Source organism: Serinus canaria, chromosome 28 (assembly GCF_022539315.1).
Source record: "Serinus canaria isolate serCan28SL12 chromosome 28, serCan2020, whole genome shotgun sequence".
In the NCBI taxonomy this organism is placed as follows: Eukaryota; Metazoa; Chordata; class Aves; order Passeriformes; family Fringillidae; genus Serinus; species Serinus canaria.
Window position 1 is genome coordinate 2453148 of NC_066341.1, and position 19388 is coordinate 2472535.

At 59.4% G+C, this 19388-nt stretch overlaps 1 protein-coding gene across 6 annotated transcripts; it reads right to left on the minus strand.

The window, feature by feature from the left end:
• Positions 1-496: 496 nt before the first annotated feature.
• Positions 497-15022, minus strand: LOC103821937 (TLE family member 2, transcriptional corepressor). 6 transcript variants are annotated; one of them, XR_003945137.2, is made up of 20 exons: positions 14833-15022; positions 14665-14750; positions 13945-14008; positions 12820-12864; positions 11063-11125; positions 10764-10838; positions 9939-10125; positions 7902-7918; positions 6895-6987; positions 6521-6565; positions 5336-5467; positions 4195-4336; positions 3588-3730; positions 3196-3272; positions 2335-2584; positions 1890-2137; positions 1541-1684; positions 1306-1456; positions 1115-1191; positions 497-1032 (listed from the first exon to the last, which is right to left on the minus strand). XR_003945137.2 is itself a non-coding variant. In XM_030231312.2 (20 exons), exons 1-20 carry the CDS (start codon positions 14854-14856, stop codon positions 925-927), a joined length of 2172 nt encoding a protein of 723 aa, XP_030087172.2. In that variant the 5' UTR covers positions 14857-15022; the 3' UTR covers positions 497-924. The 6 variants fall into 6 exon arrangements, 4 of the variants coding, with proteins under 4 accessions (XP_030087172.2, XP_050842169.1, XP_030087170.2 ...); XM_030231312.2 differs by having other exon boundaries at positions 1541-1688; positions 9939-10122; XM_050986212.1 differs by having other exon boundaries at positions 497-857; positions 1541-1688.
• Between the last annotated feature and the right edge of the window lie 4366 nt (positions 15023-19388).

Here is a 19388-nt window from a genome sequence, read left to right on the forward strand (position 1 = left end):
CCATCCCTGGCCGTGGTGGGGAGCTGGAGCCAGGAGCAGCAGTGTGGGCACAGCATGGGGCTGGCTCTGCCGTGCCCCAGTGGAGCAGCCTCGGGCTCCCTGGCTGTTGGGGAGAGGAGAGGCCAGCCTTGGAGGAAGTGGTTTGTGAAGGAAATGAGATGTGAGCACTCAGCGCCTGCCTTATCGGTCTGGCTGCCTGCCAGCACTGCCGTGGGTAAGCAGGGCTGCTCCCAGGAGCCCGGGGCTGGCAAGGGCTGCGGTGTGGCAGCTGCTCTGGGCTCCTGCCCCCAGCCACAGCTCACCACAGGCACCACAGAGCGCTGCTGGAGCTGGGGCTGCCGTGGCAGGCCAGCAGCCACACCTCTGCCACGCTGGGAGCATCCTCCCCTGTGCTGCTGGCCAAAAGCAGCCCCCCAGGACACCCTTCAGAGCCCAGCCCTTGGCACAGCTGGCAGCACTGGCTGGTAAAGGCCCCTGCTCAGAACCAGCCCAGACCTTCTTTTGTTCCTTTTTATTAGTAAGGGAATGAAAACATAGTTAAATACATTTCTTTACTGATAATTTACAGCTGCTTCTGCAGCAGAAAATGGGTGCTGTTAAGTCAGTAGCAGTAATTCTGGAGACACACGCTCTCAGGCTTTGTCCAGCTCCCTGTCCAGCCGGCCTGAGGGACAGACAGAACCCAGGATGTCCAGCCCAGCCCTTGCCTGGCCTCAGGAGATGCCAGGCTACACCCAGCCCTCACCTCCAGCCTCCTGCAGGAATCAGGGCAGGAGGATGGGGCTGGAGCCTTGGTTTGGTGTGTGAAAGCAGTGCAGGAGGAGGGAAAGTAGAGCTGCAGCAGGGCAGGTCCAGCACTGGAGTCCTCAGTGAGCCATGGTGGCTTTGGGCGAGGTGTGTCCCCATTCCTGATGGTGACAGGAGTCAGTAAACCACCTCATACACTGTGGCCTTCTTGTCACCAGAGCCCGTAACGATGAATTTATCGTTGACAGAGATGTCACAGCTCAGGACTGATGAGGACTCCTTAGACTGTGAGTGAGAGGGCAGGAGGTGAGGGCAGGGCTGATGCCTGGAGCCACCATCATGCCCCTGCACAGATGCCTCAGCCCACCTGGAAGATGCTGGCTCCGTAGGGCGCCCGCCAGGCGTTGAGCAGGTTGTCCTTCCCCGTGCTCACAAACCACTTTCCTGGGACAGGAGACAAAGTAGGTGTCACCAGCTGTCAACCATTCATGGGAGGAAACCACAGGGATAAATCTGAGGCTCTCCACAGCCCAGGCAGAAAAAAGGGCCCTTGCCTACCGCAGGAGGCGAATTTGAGAGAGAGGACACAGCTCTCGTGGAGGTGCAGCTGGTACTTGTCAGGTTTGGTGACGTGCAGGATCTCCACATTGCTGCTCTCCATGCCCACAGCCAGCCACTCTCCCATGGGGCAGTAGCCCAGGGAGAAGATCTGAGGGGACACACAGCCTCACACGGTGGCCCAGCAGCAGGTGCCAGCTGGCCTCAGGGTGCTGCCAGAGGCCTCCAGCCCTACCTGGGAGCTGAAGTCGTGCTGCTGCAGCTGCCGGCCCTCCCGCAGGTCCCAGCAGCGCACGGTGTTGTCCAGGCCCCCTGTCCACAGCTTGGTGCCATAGTTAGAGATGTCAATGCAGCTGGCACCGTCCGTGTGGCCTTGAAACTGCCTGGGAAAGAGGGGGATGGAGAGGGCACAGCTGGCAGGGCAGCCAACACCTGCAGCATGGAGTGTGGGCAGGGCAGCAACCAGCAGTGAGGAGCTGCAAGGACAGGCACTGTCCCATGGCCAGGGTTGCACACAGGGAGGGGCAGGGACACACGGCAGGGACTGAGGGGATCCTGGCCTGCAGCCCCTGCCCCAAACTCACCTCACCATCGTCTGGTTCTGCAGGTCCCACACCACGATGTTGCCGTCGCTGCAGCAGGAGAAGCAGACTTTGGCGTCAGGGCTGATGGCCAGGGCGTAGCAGGCGGGGGCAGAGGAGGTGAGCTCAGCCTTGATGCGGGGCGTGGGCGCTGCCAGGTCCCAGATGGACAGGGTGCTGGCCTCCCCCCCCACGATCAGGCTGCGGCCGTCGGGGAGCAGCTTGCAGGAGCGGATGTAGTTGTCACGGTTCTGAGTGGGGGTGACAGGCAACAGGGCAAGGCAAGGAGGACATGATGAGCACACAGGGCCTTGCAGGAGACACTTCTCCTTCTCCCACTGCAGCTGAGAAAGGCCCCTCTGTCCCCTCCACTGCAGCAGGGGCACATTCCCCTTCCCAGCCCCAGCCCTGAGGCATTTCTGCTCCTCCTCCTCCTCCTCCTCCTCACCAGGCAGTCCAGCTGAGCCACGGCTGTCTTGGTGCCCGGCTGCCCCACGTCCCAGACCTTGACGCAGCCCTTGCCCCCGGTGTAGACGTGTCGCGTGGAGTTGCTGATGGTGACAGCACAGACCACCTCGCCGTGGCTCAGGGTGTGCAGCTGCCGCGCGTGCCGGGGGATGCCGGAGCCCAGGAGGGCGTCGGGGGGGAAAGGCACCGGCTGCATCTGCCCGTCGGCGCTGACGTGGAAGGAGTAGGCACTGCAAGGGAGCAGAGCAGTGAGAAGGAGAGCAGGATCCTGCCTGGACAGGGGCAGGTGCCACACAGGTCCAACACATGCAGCACATCTGGAGTCAGAGCCATGAGCAGAACACACCCAGCAATGCCAGCTGGGCACACAAGAAGCACGGCCCAGCTTTCGCCCAGGCTGTGCTCCCTGCTGTCCCCAGCTTGTCTACACAGCCCAAATTCACCCCCAGAAGCCACCACATCCCCTCCTCCCCCAGCAAAGCCCCCATCCAGCCCAGTTTGGAGGCAGAACCATGGAAGGAGAAGGCACTAGAAGGGAGCAGAAGAGAGGCCTGAACAAGCCCTGTGTTATGGCCAAGGGCAGGAGGTGATCTCTGTTAACCATGCTCAAGCCAAGGTGGAAGGTACCCAAGCCAAAAGGTGGAAGATGCCCATTTTGCCCTGGTTAATGAGGGGTTTCTTTACCCAGCTCCAGCTGCCAGGAATGAAATGGCAGCACTGGACTCAGGATTGGAGAGCAGCTCCCCCTAAGCCCAGTCCTGCCCTGGGTGAGCCCTTGAGAGGCAGATGCTCCCAGCACCCACCTGAGCCCCTTGCCCCCACCCTCCCTGCAGTCACTTACGGTTTCCCTCCAGGGATGGTGGGGAGTGAAGAGGAGAGGGTGGAAGCCCTCAGGTGAGGGTGAGACTCAAATGCCACCTGCACAAAGCAAAGGACACATGAGGAGCAGAGCAGAGAACACCAAAGCTGGGCTCAGGCCTTTCCCTTGGAACCAGCCCAGCCTAGCTCTGTGCAAGCTCCCTGCTTGCTCTGTCCTCACATGCAGTGACAAGGGCCAAAATGGGTTCCCACAGACACCAGTGGAAGAAGTAGAGGCTTCTCTGAAGATTCCACCAGCCCCACATCCCACCAGCTGTGCAAGGGAGCCCTTCCTATGGCTGAAGCCCCAGATGCTGCCCAGGGCACAGGCAGCAGAGCCAGCACACCCGGCCTCCCCCTCCCTCGGCGACTCACCACGGGGGAGCGGCCGTAGAGCAGCGTGCTGCTGGCCTGGGGCACTGACAGGTGGATGCCCATGTAGAGGCTGGGGGTGGCATGGGGCACCATGGCCAGGGAGGACGTGAAGGGGCTGGAGGAGCTCAGGGGGCTGCGGAGAGCTGCACGAGGAGAGAGCCGCGTCTTGGCCCTGGCGTCACCCGGGGGAGAGGGGGAGCACCTGGTGACTGCACAGCCACCCCCTCTGGTCCCCACAGCCAAGCCCTGAAGCACCCAGCTTCGTGCAGCCCCACCAAAATGACAATTCATCAGAGAAAAAGAGATTAAACCCCTGCTCCACACCAACCACCACCCTCGGCAGGTCTGAGTCCACCAGGTGTGTGGCAATGGCAGATGGGCTCCTCTTGGCCATGGTTCATAGCTCTGATCTTATGGAGCCCAAAGGCCCTGCCAGCCCTGCTGGGGGCAGACAGGGTCCTGAATCCCTCCATCCCACCCATCAGAGCAGAGCAGAGCAGCCCCTGTGCTGTCCTGGACACTCAGTGACACCCCTGGACACTCAGTGACCCCCCCCCATGCTGTCCCAGACACTCACTGACCCCCCCGTGCTGTCCCTGTCACTCACTGACACTGTCGGTGCTGGGGACCTTGGCCGGGGGTGGCCGGAGAGCGATGGCTGAGCTGGGCCCAGGGCCTGGCGTGAGGGAGTCACGGGGTGGTGAGGAAGAGGAGGGCTTGGAGGTGGGAGCGCTGGCCACTGAGTGGGTCTGTGCAGCAGAGGAAAGAAGAGCAGCTTCAGCTGTGGGAGCAGAGCCTGGGCCAGCAGCCCCCACACCTTGCAGGGTAGAAGGAGCTCCTGGACAGATCTGGACAAGGATTGACCATCCAGGTCCTCTGTCCTCTCCTTTGCCCCTCACATGTCCCCTCTCTCCCCACAGCTGCAAATGCCCCATGCAAGCTTTGGGTCACGCCTAACTGCCCCAACCCTGCACAAGACACATGTGCTGCTCCTTCAAGCAAAATTCCTCCTGCATGGAGGGGGCACCCCCATCCCGATCCTGGGACCAAGAGGATGCCTGGCATGAACTGGCCTCTCCAATCCCCACAGCTATTTCATTCCTTGCTTTTTTTCCCCCCATGCCTCTCCTATTTCTTCTGCTTTTTTTTCTGTCTGGGGATTTTGTCGACACCAGCAAAGGAGGGGAAAAAAAAATTAATAACAGAGAAAAGCTACGTGCTGTGCTGGCAGATTGCTCAGGGCGCTTTGTCTGCTCTAATCCGATTGTGCTGGGGAGCTGCTGCTCGCTGCTGCCCACAGCCCCCAGCTGGCTCCTGACCCCAGATGGGGGGACATATCACTTGGTCCCTGCGGTGGCTGGGAGGCCAGAGAGTGGCAGAAACATCCCTCCCCCTTCCCACATGCTGATGTTTCAATCTGAGTGCTGGACTGGGGCTTGGCAAGGAAGAAGGGAAAAAAAAAAAACACAGAAGCAGGAGAAAAAAAAAAAGAAGGAAAAATCAATTGCTCTGAGCAGCTCTGGGGAATCCTGCAGGCAGGCGGGTGGAGAACACCGCAGAGCTGCGCTCTGCCCAGCAACACTCACCCTGCCCCGAGGGCACGGATCTGTCCCCGCGGTGGGAGTGCCAGTGGGCACAAACCCCGGCATTCCTATCCGGCTGTACATGGCATTTCAGACTGGCCATAATGAGAAATTCCCGGCCACGCTCTGGCCCCATAGCCCACCCCCAGCCCCGGGGCTCCTCACCGGGCTCTGCTCCTGGGGCTGGCCGGGCGCGGCGCTCCCGCTGGAGCCGACGGACGCGGGGCTCCCGGGCAGCTCCCGGCGGGACGGGCGGCTGGGTGGGCGGCCGGGGCTGCCGGGCTCCGAGGGCGGGTCCTGGGGGGAGAACAGCTCTGTGGGAAGCAGGAAACCCCCTGTGTAGGAGGGCAGATTCCCTGGGGAGCCAGCACCACCAGTGCAATCGGCATGGATGAGAAGCATTCCTGCTGTGTTTTGCTCCCCTGGATGAGAAACGGCCTCGGTTTTTCTCTTTGGGCAAAATGAGAGGTGACAGCAGGTTCAGAGGACACTGGTGGCCACGGATGCCTTCACAAGGAGGGATGGGGATCAGCACACAGGAGCTGAGACAGGGCTGCCATTTCAGAAGCAAGGCCATCCCTCAGCTCTTGCACTCCTATTCAGCCAGGTCCGTGACATTTTATCAGCACAATGAGCAGCTTTCATAAGCCTCATTTGCTGCAGAAATTCCTCCTGATCTTCCTTTCAGGGCTTGTATTTTCTTAGGAAGTGGCACAAAAAGACTTCATATCTTTCTTTCCCCTCTGTCTTCTAAGAAGAGAATAAGCACATCCCCAGAAACATCTTCTCTACCAAGAACAGTGGTGGCTGGGATCAAGTTCTGTCAGGTGTGCCTCAGTCAGGAAAGGCTGTACCAGAGGCATGTGGCAGTTCCATTGCACAAGACTGGAATTCAGTGAGGTGAGTTAAAGTTGAGGCTGGTTGAGGGCCAGGCAGGGCAGGAAGGGGCTCGAGTCCTGGGGCTGGCAGGGCCAGGGTGTGCCATGAGACTCCTGCCACCTCCACCCACAGGAGCTGCCAGCAGCAAGCCCAGTTCCATGGAGCTCTCATCCCAGCTTATCAGCTTCCCCATATGGGATGCTGCAGCAGAGAGGCTGAAAGGGGATTGTGAAGCAGAGCCAAGCCTGTGGCTGGCAAAGCTGAGCCCTGGCTGGCACAGCCTTCCCAGAGCAGTGGGAGTGGAATCAGTCTTGGTTGGCACAACACACTGGAGCAGGGCTGGCACGTGTCCTGGCTGGCCACTGCTGCCCAGCAGCAACGAGCTGCAGCCTAAAGAACCCCAAAGCTGGGGAACCAGAGTCCTAAACTCAACCACTGCAGCTTGAGGAGGATCCCTTGCCAGGGGCTTACCTCATCCACCACCAGGTTGCAGTCACTCTTGTCCCCATCGCTGTCCTGCGAGGAGGGAGAAATCCAGAGGGGCTCAGTCAGGACAGGAAGATGCTGGACCAGGCTCTGTGTTCTGCCCCAGGACCCCAGAGTGACCCATTTTCTCCTGTACCTCAGTCCCTGGACCCATTTTCTCCTGTACATCCCTCCCTGGACCAAGACCAGCCACGTTCTGCTGGCAGTGACCCAGCCTCAGGCTGAGGGGCCTCCCTGGGGCTCCTCATTTGTTTGGTTCTTGCTCTCAGCACACCAGCCCTGTGCAGCAGGGTGGGCACAGGGCTGCCCAGCCACCTCCCCAGCCCTGCCCTGCCAGCCCCAGCCCTTGGGGCACTCACAGAATGCCCGGGCAGCTCCTTCTCCTCCCGCTTCCTCTTCAGCCCCGTGCGCTCCTCGTCCGGCAGGCTCTCGGCAGGGGAAGAAGAAACGCTCTGAGGAAGAGGGAGAGGAAGGTGTGAGAGCCACTGTGAGGGCAGGCAGCCACCCCTCAGCTCTCAGTGGGGCCAGAGCCTTCTCCATGACCACCTCCGTCCTGCTAAAGCATCTCCCTGGCTGCTGGGAAGGACCCCAGAACCCCAAAACCCAGAGCCAAGTGAGGGAGATTCAGCCCTGCAGAGACAATGGGTGGAGCAGAAAATCCCCACTGGAGCTGTGTTCACTTCACCTCAACCCTTTCACAAGGTTTTGGAAGCAGAATGAGACTGAGCAGGAAGAACAGCCCTGCCCCAGGTGCTGCTGGCAGCTGCAGGGGTGTCACACATGCCCTGGCATCCCCACACTGGTGACAATGCAGCCAGAAGGTGACAGAGATGCCCCATGCCAGGGCTCCCTGCAGCTGATTGCTCCTGGGTGTCTGGGCAGTCACAGACAGCCTCCTCTGCTTCCTCCTCTCCCACAGATCAATTCCTGCAATTCCCCAACGGAGATCATTAACCCTTCCTTCCCCTGCCTGTAGCCTGGATTTTGTAGAGCTACTGTGGAGCCTGGGAAGGGAGTCACAGCTCTGGGATTGGGGGGATCCTAAAAGGGAGGGGCAGCCAAGGACTGCAGAGGGGCTGAGAGCTCTGAGACATGTTCAGAATGATTCCTAAACTGGAAACTCCTTGAAAAGGACAGAGCTGGTTATTTTGGGAGCAGCCCTTGATCTTTAGCTCCTTGCATCAGCAAAGACTGAATTGAGGTGGCCCAGAACCTTCAGTTACAAAACCCTGATGCAAACACAGCCCACCCAGGCCAGCAAAGCTCATCCAGCAGCCCCATCCCTCCCCAGGAGCCAGTGGCCAGCTTGGAGCACACTGGAGATGCCATCAGGGCCAGCTGAGGCCACTGGCCTGTCACAACTTACCCGGCTTGGGGTGTGCTCTGGATGCAGGCAGCAGCAGGGAGAACATTCCAGGTCCATGTCAGAGCAGAGGGGAGGACAGGGAGAGGTTGTTAATGCCAAGCCTGTGCCCCTCAACCCAGGCAGGAAAGAGAGAGGGGCACAGCAGGGCAAACCAGGAAACAGCAGAACACGGGTTTAGAAAACAAACAAACAAACAAAAAGTCACAGCTGATTTCCCACTTTGCCCACCTGAAATGTGGATTCTGTGCTCTCTAAAGGGAGGTCAGCACTTTGGTGCTCCTCAGGGAAGCAGGGGAACTTCTACCCACCCACCTCCTTCCAAGAGCTAATCCCAGCTCTGGAATCCCTTCCCTAGACATGCCAACAGGCTCCAGGAGGGGAGAACTGGCCTGCTGAATCCCCTGAATCACACCCACCCCATTTCCTTAAAAAGCCATGCCTAAAAGCCCTGCTTGGAAACTCTCTGAGGCTTTTGGACATGCACAGCAAAGCAGGTCCACTGCCCTGAGCCCAGGGAAGGAGTGCCAGGCATTTACTGCAAATCCAAGCACAGGGAACACATTTACTGCAAATCCAAGCACAGGGCTGTGGGCTGGGCTTCAGCAACCTTCCATGGCTGATTTTTGCTCCTAAAGATCCACCAGCATTTAGAGAGAACGAGTCCAGGTCCCTGCTGGCAAAAAGAGGCAGGCAGGGATGGGAAGCTGAGGGATTCTTGTATGCACTGCTCCAAGGCCTTGGTCTGGAGTGGGACCAGATGCCTGCCATCAGCCCTGTGCACCCCTGGCTCAGCTTGACTCACACCAGCTCTGGCTAACTATGCCAGAGCACTGAGGATTAACCCCAGACAGATGGAGCACTTCAACCATTTCTTTTTTTTTTTTTTTTTTAAATAAGGAATGGCCCTCACCATGGCCAGACACCCAGGCTGAGAGAAGTTCTGGCTGCCTGGGCTCTGAGGGTTAAGCAGGCTCAGCACAGCCCAGCCTGCTTTTATTCTCTCTCTCTCTCTCTCTCTCTGGACTTTGTTTTCCTCCTTTGTGGAAGCCATCCTTAAAGAAACACAGGCAGGATTTGAGCTGCAGACAGCTGTGTGCAGGGGGGCAGAGCTGCCACCGACAGCTTCCTGCTGCTCTTTTCACCACCTTGAAATCCTTCAGGCCAAGCCAGACCCTGAGAACCTGCAGCAAACCCCACCCAGGGCCTGGCTTTGCTGCTGCTCTTGGGTTCCTGACCCAAGTGCATTTCAGTCAGCACCTTCCCCAGGGGAGTCTGCAGGGCAACATCACTCCTGCTAAATCTGGCTGCCTGTTTCTAGCCCACAGAGCTGCCCAGAGCCTCTCTCCTGGTCCCAGCCTCCTCTCAGCACAACCACTCCATGCCTGTGCTCTGAAAAGGTGACTTGAGCTCAGAGCAGCTCCTCCTTTGTGCAACAGGCCACGAGCAGAGCTGGGCACAGTTACTCATTTGGTCCAGGCCTGCCAGTAGCATTCAGAGCACTGATTTAACGATGATTAAATATTGATGATGTTTGGAAGGCACTCGCTGATCCTGACAGGAGGAGGCACCCATCTGGACTAGGAATTAGTGTAATTTACACGGCACAACACACGCAATGAGGCTCTGCTTTCTGAATTCCTTGCCCCAGGCTTGTGGCTGTCACAGTTTCTACCAGGGGCTTGCAACAGTATTTTCCTTAAAAGTCTCATCTTTAAGTATCAGATCTTGGTGTAAAAAGAGAGCGTTTCTTTGTGGTGGGGATCCCCCAGCTGCCTCATGGACTGGAAACACCCAGGGGAGCAGGGAGAGCTGTGTGTGTGTGCACAAACACTTGCCCAGGGCCAGGGCCACACACACAGCATCACTGCAGAGCAGTCACAAACACAGCCAGCCTCCTGGGGCTGCAGGCATTCCATCCCATGAGCTGCATTTGCCATCCCTGGGGATGCAACATCCCAGGAGCCTCAGCAAAGAGGCAGAGCAGCACACGCTGCCCAACCTTTAAAGGATTAACCCAGCTGTGCTTCTTCCCCTTACCTCTGTTCTCCCCATCCTGGGCCACTCTGTGCTCCTTGGTGGCCAGCTGAACCTGAGCCATCAGTGCCCCCGAGAGGGCCAGGAGCCCCGAGCTGGCCCCGCTCAGGCTGGGGGGCTGCATGCTGGAGGGGTGGGGTGCCAGCGGGAGGGGGGATGCGTGCTGGGAGAGCTGCTGAAGCTGCTGCTGCTGAAAGAGAAAGAGCAAATGGTTCTGGATGTGGAGGAGGCAGCCACGGCCCGGCTCTCCCCTCCCTTCCCCTCCCCTCCCCGCGGGCTGCGATGCGAAGCTCATGGGATGAGACAGGGACGGGGATGGGGAGGGGACAGCGGAGCTCTGGGGGTTGCACAGGCTGGGTCACAGCCCTGCCCTTTCCCCCGGGGCTGTCTGGGCTCGGCAGGCTCAGCACAGCCTCTTTTATTCTCTCTCAGGACTTTGTTTTCCTCCTCTGCCCCTTCCACCCGAGTCCCTCCCTGCTGCAGACACGACCCCAAGCCATGGCTGTGCCCTGCTCTGCTCAGGGGTGTCCCACAGGGCACCCAACACCTTCAGGACACCGTGGCAAACCCCTCCACCCCAATGTCTGTACTAAAATAGTAAAATCCCTTAAATAGTAAAAAAATGGGTGTGCCAAAATAGTAAACCCCTTAAATGGTAAAAAATGATTGTGTAAAAATAGTAAAACCCCTTAAATAGTAAAAAAAATGGGTGTGTCAAAAGAGTAAAAAAATGGGTGTATTAAAAGAGAAAAATCTCCCCCATCACTGCAGGTCCCAAACCCCCAGGCAGGGAAGAGTCTTTGCCCACAGCCAGGCAGTGCAACTCACCCCGACGATGCTGTTGAGCTCACCCATGGTCACCTGCTTGGCCCGTTCCACTGCCTGCAGGACCTGCTGCTGGTGCTGAGGAGGAAGATCAAGGGGGTGGTCACACCCTGCTCCTGCCCCGAGGGAGCACTTGGCTCCACATTGCCCCACCCTTCCCTGCACAGCCCCTTCTCCCTCCCCTCCAGCCCAGGCATGGAGGTTTTCTTCCCCAAAACCTCCCGTGGTTCAGGCTGGACTTTGATTTGCCCCTTCCTAAGAAGCCAGAGCAATCTGCTGCAACCCCCCTGCCTCCTCCTTACCTCCTGAGTCAGGAAGGGAATAATCTGGGCACAAATGGCACTCAGCCTCTTGACAATCTCTGCCTGAAGGAGGAAGCAGGAATCAGCAGGTGTCACCATGGATGGAGGGCTCTGAACCCCATCCTGTCCCCTCTCCTGCAAACCCTCAGCCTCGGTGGAGGAGTGAAACTCTCCCCACCACGGAAATTCTGCTGCCTCTGCATCCCTGCTGGGATTTCCCGAGCTGCTGCCAAGGGAGGGCTCTGCCCAGGGCTGCCAGGCACATGGGAGGGACCCCACGCCTAAATCCCTGCGTGGCCCCAGGCCAAGGCAAGCTCCAGGCTGTCAGTCCTTTCAGTCCAGCTGGCTTTGCTCAGCCCAAACCCATCCCGGCTTTGTGGGCAGGGACAGAGGGGAGCCGAGCCACAGGCCTGGCAGAGGGCCCTCCCTGTGCCTTCCCTTCCCAAACACCCAGCTCAAAGCCAGGCAGAGCAGGCAGGATGCAGAGCTGCACAGATTCAGCCCTGTTGGCATGGCACCAGTAAATCCCTCAAGGCTCTGCTGGTTGTACCTGCCCTGACCCGGAGCAGAACTCCACTCCCAGCCCCATCAAGCCCTGGGACAGCTCCCCCTGCTCCTTCAGAGGCACAAGACACCCCCAGAGCTGCCTCTGCCCACGGGGGAATGCAGAAAACCCGGTGCATCCTCTGAGGAGAGGCTCTGCGGTTGCAGACAAATCCACAGTGTTCCCAGCAGGGCGAGCAGCACTTCCCAGGAAAGGGGATGCGACTTCCAGCCCAGCCTCTCCAAGAGAAAACCCACACCTCCTGGGGAAAACTGCACATCCCCCTGCTGTAAATCCAGCCCGGGGCTGGCTGCTCTGAAGGGTTTTATCAGCTCAGGTTTCTGACAATCCCCTCCGGTGTTGCAGAGGTCAAAGCAGGCTGGGAGCCAAGGGAGAACAAAGGGAACATTTACCTGCCCTGCCCCAGAGCCAGCAGCACCCTGTGCTCACCTGCAGCTCCCAGCTGCTCTCCCAGCCACTGCCACCGTGCCACAGAGCCAGAGACCCCCTCCTGCTCAGGCTCCCACTCCTAAACCCCGTGGACAGAGTCTCCAGCCTCACCTGGCTTGGGCCACCCCTGGCTCGCAATTCCCACTGGATTTGGGGGCATGTAAGGGGGGCAGGAATGTGCTCATGGTCCCCACCACGCTCCCTGCTAACAAAAGGAGCAAACTCGGAGGGGCTGAGCCAGCTGGAGGGATATGGCAGTTGACTTGCCACTTTGTCAGGCATTGGTCCAAACTAATTTCCCTGGCAGAGAGCCCATGATGACTAGATTGATAAATCTGAAGAGGGAAAGCAAATTAAGGCTGGAACAAAAGGGGAACCAGGGAAGGGTGAAAACACTCCTCTGGCTTTGGGAAAGGAAAAGGGGATTAAGAAAAAAAGAAAAGAAAGACAATCCATTTGCCTCTGGGCTCTAGCTCCTGCTGTTTCCTCCACATCCCTCCTTCAAGTGGGGCCCCAGGGAAGCACTGCAGGGAGGCACCAGGGCTCACAGCAGGGCTCTGAGTGCTTCACTTTGGGATGGGGAACTCAATAACACATCCTGACAACTGCTGCATCCCTTTGCAAGCCAGTCCCTAGCAGAGAGCTGTGTCACTTAGAGCCATTAGAGCTACAGGGCTCAAGGGAGATCATTTTCAACAAAGTCTCCAAGCTCTTCCTCTTCCCCACCCTCCCCTGCTGCTGTCCCAGCCCCCCCTGCACTTACCTGCTTGTGCATTTCAATGTTCAGGCCGTAGGACATCTCGTAGTACTGAGAGGAAAAGCACAGCAGAGTCTGGTTAGGAGCTGTCCAGAGCAACTGGCCCAGGACCAGCCTGGGGTTTGGCTGGCTCCAGCCCACGAGGAATGGCTGGGACACTGTGCCAGGAGCCTGGGACAAGGCAGGGAGCAGGCACAGGCTGTTTACATCTGCAATTTGTTTAAGCCAGGGGAAATCAGTCCTGCTTCCCCCCAGATCCTGTCCTGGCTCTTGGAGCCCGTTCCAGGTTTCACCCTTCAGCAGCCACCAGTGACTCTGCCAGGGGTGCTGACCCCAATCCCCCACACCTGGGCAGAAAAGGGCTCCAGAGGATCTGCTGTCCTCCAGCACAGCCTGTTCCAAAGGCAGGAAAGCACTTCTGGAAATCCCTGTGAGCCTCCAGGATGTGGGGAGGGACCCCAGCTGATGGGTGAAAGGAACATGCCGTGCAATATCAACACCCGGCCTCACAGGCAGGGCTGTTTTCACCCCCGGGATGGGCTTTGCCCAAATTCACATCTTTTTGCCTCTTGGATGGTGTCACTTGGGTTCCCCCTTTCCCCAGAGGGGCCAGTAAGGTCAGGTGCTGCAGGAGAAGGAGCTGCTCTGCTGTCCCCATCCTCTGTCCTCCCAGCAGCTCCCCTGCTCCTGGCAGGCTCTGGCTGGTGCCCAGGTCAGTCTGTCCTGGGGCTTGTTAACCCTTCATTGGCAACTGTGGAGGGGTCCTGCCCTGCTCCTTCCCCTTCCACCCAAACCACGAGCCTTGGAGCATCAGTTCTTAAATATCCACCCCTTGGGAGAGAGAGAGATGGGAGGAGTTGGGAGCTCTCTTACAAGGCCAGATAGAAAAAGGTTAAAAAAAAAAAAAAAAAGAGACAAAACCTATGGCAGAATTCCCAGGCTCAAGCAGCACTGAGCACCAGGAGCCAGCGTTGCTGGAAATGGTGATTAACTCCTTCCTCCCTCACATCTCCCCACCCCAAGGTCAGCACTGGGCAGGGCAGTGGCTGAGAGGAGCCCCAGCAGCCAGATGTGTGTGAGGGCAGCAGCCCAGGGGGACAGCCCTGCAGGGGGGACAGGGGGACAGCTCACCATGACATAATGCCTCTGCATCTCTGTCTTCTCGCTCACCAGCTTCTCACATTCCAGCTTCAGGCTGCAAAGGGGAGCCAGGGCTTCCATTCACGGACCCGCAGCTCCTGCCCCATCCCTGGGGCAAGCTCAGCACATCTCCTGCGGGCTCCCGGGGCTGCAGGAGTGCCACCCACCCTCCTCGGGGTACCTGCGGGGTTGTCACCCACCCTGCCCGGGGCACCTGCACCGCATGGCTATGCTGTGCACACACCTGTGGCACCCACCCAGGGCTCTGTGCCCTCCCTGCCCCTACACCCGGCTCAGCCGAGGAATCGCGGCTGATCCTCCCCTTGGGACCCCCACTCAAGACCTGGCTCCCCAGCTGTCACTTTCATGCTGTCCCCCTCCTCTTTCTCCTTCCCCCAGCTCCTTCCGCACGGACGAGGGCTCTGTCATCACCATCCACCCCTCCAGAGCCTGCTCCCAAATCTGATCCTCCCAGGATCCAAGGTTGGGTCCCACCAGCAGAGCAGCAGCTCTGCTGAGTGCCTGGCCCCAAAGCTGCTCCTGGCCAACTCTGATGGCTTCACTCCCTCCTTGAAGACCAGACGATTGTGCTCCTGAAGGAGCTCTCCACCTCCTCCTTCCCCACTTTCCCCGCTGCTCGAACGCTCCAGCCCCCGGTATCCCAGCGCACTCAGCCCAGCCCGACCCCGGTCCCACCGGCCCCGGTCCCACCTGTGGTACTGCGCCTGCAGGAACTGAAACTCCTCCTTGATGCGGTCGCAGATTTCCAGCACCGAGAACTTGAAGGGTTGCCCGGGCTGCAGCGGAGAGACAGCCCGGCTGAAGGCTGCGGCTCGGCCCCGCGGCCCGGCCCGGCCCCGCCGCCCCCGCGGCACTTACCGGGTGTCGTCCCTGAGGGAACATCCTGAGCGCCCGAGCTCCCGGCCCGGCCCCGCCGCTCCCGGGCGCTGCTGCCCGCTCCTCCCGCGGGGGCCGCCCCCGCCAGGGCCCTGGGCTCGGCGGGGAGCCGGGATCTCGCCGAGCGGCTCGGCCGGGGTGCGGGCGGCGCTCCCGGGGTCTCGGCTCGGCCCTGGCGGGGCTGGGGCGGGGCTGGGGCAGCCCCGGTGGGGGGAGCGGCCGCCCGGCCCCGCGCGCCCCGGCCGCCGGCGCCCGCTTAAGGAGGCGCGTTCCCCCGGGGCTCGGGACACCGGAGCTCCCGTGCCCGCCGCGGTCCCGGGTGAGCGCGGCGGTGCTGGAGACCGAAGGGAGCCTGGGGAAGGCGCCGGCCCCGGAGCCGCCGCTGCCGTCCTGAACGGAGCAGCTCGGGAGGCGCCTGTCTGTACGGCCGTCCCGAACAGGGGCTCACCGGGCGCTTCCCCCGGCCCGGCCACGCGCGCTGCCCTCAGCACGTTCCGGAGCTTTCCCCGTCTCCGGAGCAGCTCGGTCCCCAGGGAGCGACTCCAGGCGCTGCCACCGCCCCTGACGCTGCGGGCGGACGCGGCACCGGCCTCCGGCGGGACAGCGCCCGGGGGCGGACATCACAAACGAGGGCAGCCGGTCAGTGCGCGCCGGGCCGGGGACCCCAGGGGCAGCGGGCTCCGGTGCACAGTGGGGCTGGGGTCCCTCGGGACCAGCCCTCAGTGCGCCCGGGGCAGCCCCACCGGGAGGGGCGGACACGGCAGGACTGCCCCATCCCGTCCCCTCCGCCCGCTCCACCTTAACCGTCCCCGCAGCCCGCAGCGGCGGCGCTCGCACCGGCCATTGGCTGTCGCCGAGGGAGCGTTAGCCAATCGCCCTGCGCAGTTCCCACATGGGCTCGTGACGCCAGAGACTGGGACAACCAATGAGAAGTGATCGGGCGGCCGGAGCCCCCAAGGAAGCGCCGCGGGGCACGCTGGGAGTTGTAGTCAGCCCTTGGCTACGCCCTCGCAGCGGCGGCGTCCCGGGCCGGTTCGTGCGGTCCCTGCCGCCGCCGCGAGCCCGGGGAGCGGTCCGGCCCGGCTCTGCCGCGGGGTCCAGCCCAGCACCGAGAGCAAGCGAGGCTCCCGCCGCGGGCGGCACGGGCAGGCAGACTGCGCGGCCCACGAGGCCTTGCGGCTGCCGCCAGCTGCCACTCAAAGTAACGTGGGGCGGCTGAGGCGGGCGGGCCGGGCGGACGCGGAGCCGCCGGGCTCGGGCTCCGTGGGGCTGCTCCGCCCGGGGAACACACCGAGGGGCCCTTCCCCGTCCCCCGAGATCCCTCCAGCCGCGGCTGCCGTGAAGTCACCGCGCTCGGGGTCGGTTAAAGCGAGTGAGGAGCAACCTTTAAATATTGCAGGACCCAGCTGTACCTGGGCGCTGCGCAGGCAGGCACAAGGTTAAATATTTAATGCCTCACATTTCATCCTGATATTTTATTCATTGTGTTATTTACGTGCTGCATGCTGGCAGCGGCCGGGGCAGAGACGAGGTGCTGGGCACTGGAGGCTCTCCCTCTTCTTGCCCCCATGGCATCCATCCCTCCATCCACCCATCCATCCCTCCATCCATCCATCCCTCCATCCCTCCCCTGGTGTTCCTTCGGTGCAGGCACATAGAAGTTTTCTGTGTTTACATCATATATCTGCATATTTTAATCCAAATGTAAAGTTTTAAAGGGTTTCTCTCTCTCTCTCTCTCTGTTGTCTTACTGGGAGAGTTGAGGTTTTTTTTAAAGAAAGTGTATTTTCAAAGGCTGGAAACACTTCAGATCGTGTTTCAAGGGAAGGATAGACTGGAGAGAGATGTTTTGCAGCATTTTTCAAAACTCCTTTCTGAAAATTGCCAGTTTTCCTTCGGCAATCTGCGTGCTCCTGCCTCGGGAGAGTGACACAGGTAAACCTGGTGGAGTGATGGGTGTCACACGTGTCTTGATCAGCCTCCAGCAGTGATTGACATGAGCCCTGGAGCAGCACAGCCTGTAACCCAGAGATTAATTTGTGTTTGGATGGGAGAAAACAGCGGCAGTTAACCCTTGGCACGCCCAGCAGCAAGAGGAGATGGTCCTGCTGCTCTCCCAGGCACGGGGACCATGCTGGGCAGTGGCCACAGCCCAGAGCTGGCTGTCACCACTGCAGGATGCTCAGCCACCCCCTGCAGCAGCCACGGCTCGTGCCTGGTGGAGGCAGGGCCTGTAAGAGCCCCAAGGGATGAAAGTGTTTGAAATCCATGCTGGGATCAAGAGGGAAATGCTCTGAACAGCAGCAGAGAAATCAAACTGGCACAGGCTTGGGGACACACAGGAGTTCCATCTGAAGCTGGATCCCAGGTTGCTGCTGCTGGGATGTCCCCAGGGATTTTGCCTTTCAGCTCCTCCCTGAATGCCAGCCTGGCACAGGGGGGCACAGGGCAGCTGTGGATGCTCAAGGGCAGAGCCCAGCTCGTTTTGCAGAGACACCAAGGGTGGCTGTGGCTCACCAAACCATCCTATTTTCAGCTTGCCTGCTTGAATGAGGAGGCATGAGCTCATCAGAGAGTGGTTCCTGGCACCCTCAGACAATGTGAACCTCCCAGGGCAGCTGGCACAGGCAGGGACCTCATCCTGGCTGGAGCCAGTCCTGGAATGAGCAGGAGATGGGAAGGGGAGCTGAGGAAAGGATCTGGCAGCAAACCAGTGAGATCTAAGCCAAAGCTGCACTGGAAACCAAGGTTCCCCAGTTCCCTGAGCTCCACTTCCAGGACCAAACTGCAGCTCCTCATCCCCAAACCCCCAGTGTCCACTCTCCAAAGCCACATGTCCCTGAGCCCTTGGGGACAGGTGTCCCCTCCAGGTGTCCCTGGTTCCAGGGGCTGCAGAGGAGGAGTGAGAGCCCTCAGAGCAGCCCAGCTCTGCTCTCTGCCTTCGATCCCTGTGCTGGCTCCTGTTTGCACTTACCAGCTCTGAGTGGTTTTTAATTATTGATGCCTCCTTTAGCTTTTATCTGGTGCTGCTGCAGCCAGGAAGAGCTCGGCATTCCTGCATTAGCAGGAGCTGGGAAGGAAGCCCTGCTCCTCCAGCATTCCCCTGCCATTGTTTCAGGCAGAGCTGAAAATGAGGAGGGTGGGAGCCACAGGGGAATGTGCCAGAACCTCCCACTGGGGGTTTTGTCCTGCAGGAAGGACCCTAAGAGGTGACAGCCAGTGAAAAACTGCCAGCTGCTCTGCATGCAGGAGGAAGGAGGCTGGGTTTGACCCTCCAGTGCCAGGCAGGTGGAAGGGAGGATGTCTCTGACATATTTTATGAAAAATCCTTTTGCTAGGATCTTTTCTCTTGAGAAGCTGAGAAATTTCAGCTTTGGAATGTGATTTAGAGAATTGTTTACCCAGCATGTGAAATTGTTTTTACTTGATGACCACCAATGACAGCCACCTGTGTCGAGGCTGTGAGCAGCCACAAGATTTTATTATCATTCTTTTCTTTTTAAGTCTTCTAATGAAATCCTTTCTTCTATTCTTTAGTATAGTTTTAGTATATAATTTTCTTTTAATATAATATATATCATAAAATAATAAACCAGCCTCCTGAAACATGGAGTTAAGATTCTCATCTCTTCCCTCGTCCTGGGACCCCTGGAAACACCCCCACAGGAGGAGATGGGTGCCTGCAGAGTTTTGTCAAACCCCTGGCAGCTGTGAGCAGGAATCCATGCCAAGCTTGGGTTAGTGCTGAGCTGCTTGGTGCTCAGGACAGAGGGCACTGCCAGGTGGGGTCCTGCCCCTGCTTGGTGCTCAGGACAGGGGGCACTGCCAGGTGGGGTCCTGCCCCTGCTTGGTGCTCAGGACAGAGGGCACTGCCAGGTGGGGTCCTGCCCTCTGTGCCCACACAGCCTCTGTGGGCAGCAGGGGCTCTCCTGCATCTCTCTCTGCACACCCTTTAGGAGTCAGAGCTCTGCTGGGTTCTCCCAAGGATCCTGGGGTAGCAGAGCTGGTTCTCAGACCATCAGCCCTGCTCCATCCCTGTCCCACTCTGGCACCAGGAGCTCTGGAACACAAGGAGAAAGGGCTCCTCTGCCAGGAGCCAGTCTCAAATCACCCCTAAGCAGCTTTGGGGGCCCCTTGCCAGCTGTGTCCTTGCAAGTGCTGAGCTGTTCTGCAGGCCCTGAGAGGGGCTCCTGCCTTCTGAGAGGTTACAAGGCCTGTTTGGAAGGAGAGAAGCTGTTTCCTCAAGTCTGCAGCTACTGGAAGAGTCATGAGTGAGGTATTTTTAACCCTTTTCTTTGCTGTCAGTGTGGGTTAGATTTGCAGTTTGTTGTGCAGTTAAGATCTGAGTCCAAATCTGGGAATGCTCCCTATGGAATGACTCCTTTTGGAGAGTGGGAGGCTGGAACCACTGGGAACACCCCTGCCCCTCAGTAGGATGGGATATCAGGGTGCCCCCCAAACTGCAGGGAATGCTTTGGGAATGGAACATCATGGGAAGCAGGAGCGGAGCACAAGGCTCAGCTCAGCACCTGCTGGGA

Bases quoted from the DNA above. Each gene is read 5' to 3' on its own strand.
- LOC103821937 (XM_030231310.2), bottom strand. From the start codon at position 14,856: ATGTTCCCTCAGGGACGACACCCG. The intron at 14,009-14,664 runs GTGGGACCGGGG...TCCCCTTTGCAG, and splicing joins CTGCAGGCGCAGTACCACAG to CCTGAAGCTGGAATGTGAGA. The intron at 1,457-1,540 runs GTAGGGCTGGAG...GTGTCCCCTCAG, and splicing joins AGCACGACTTCAGCTCCCAG to ATCTTCTCCCTGGGCTACTG.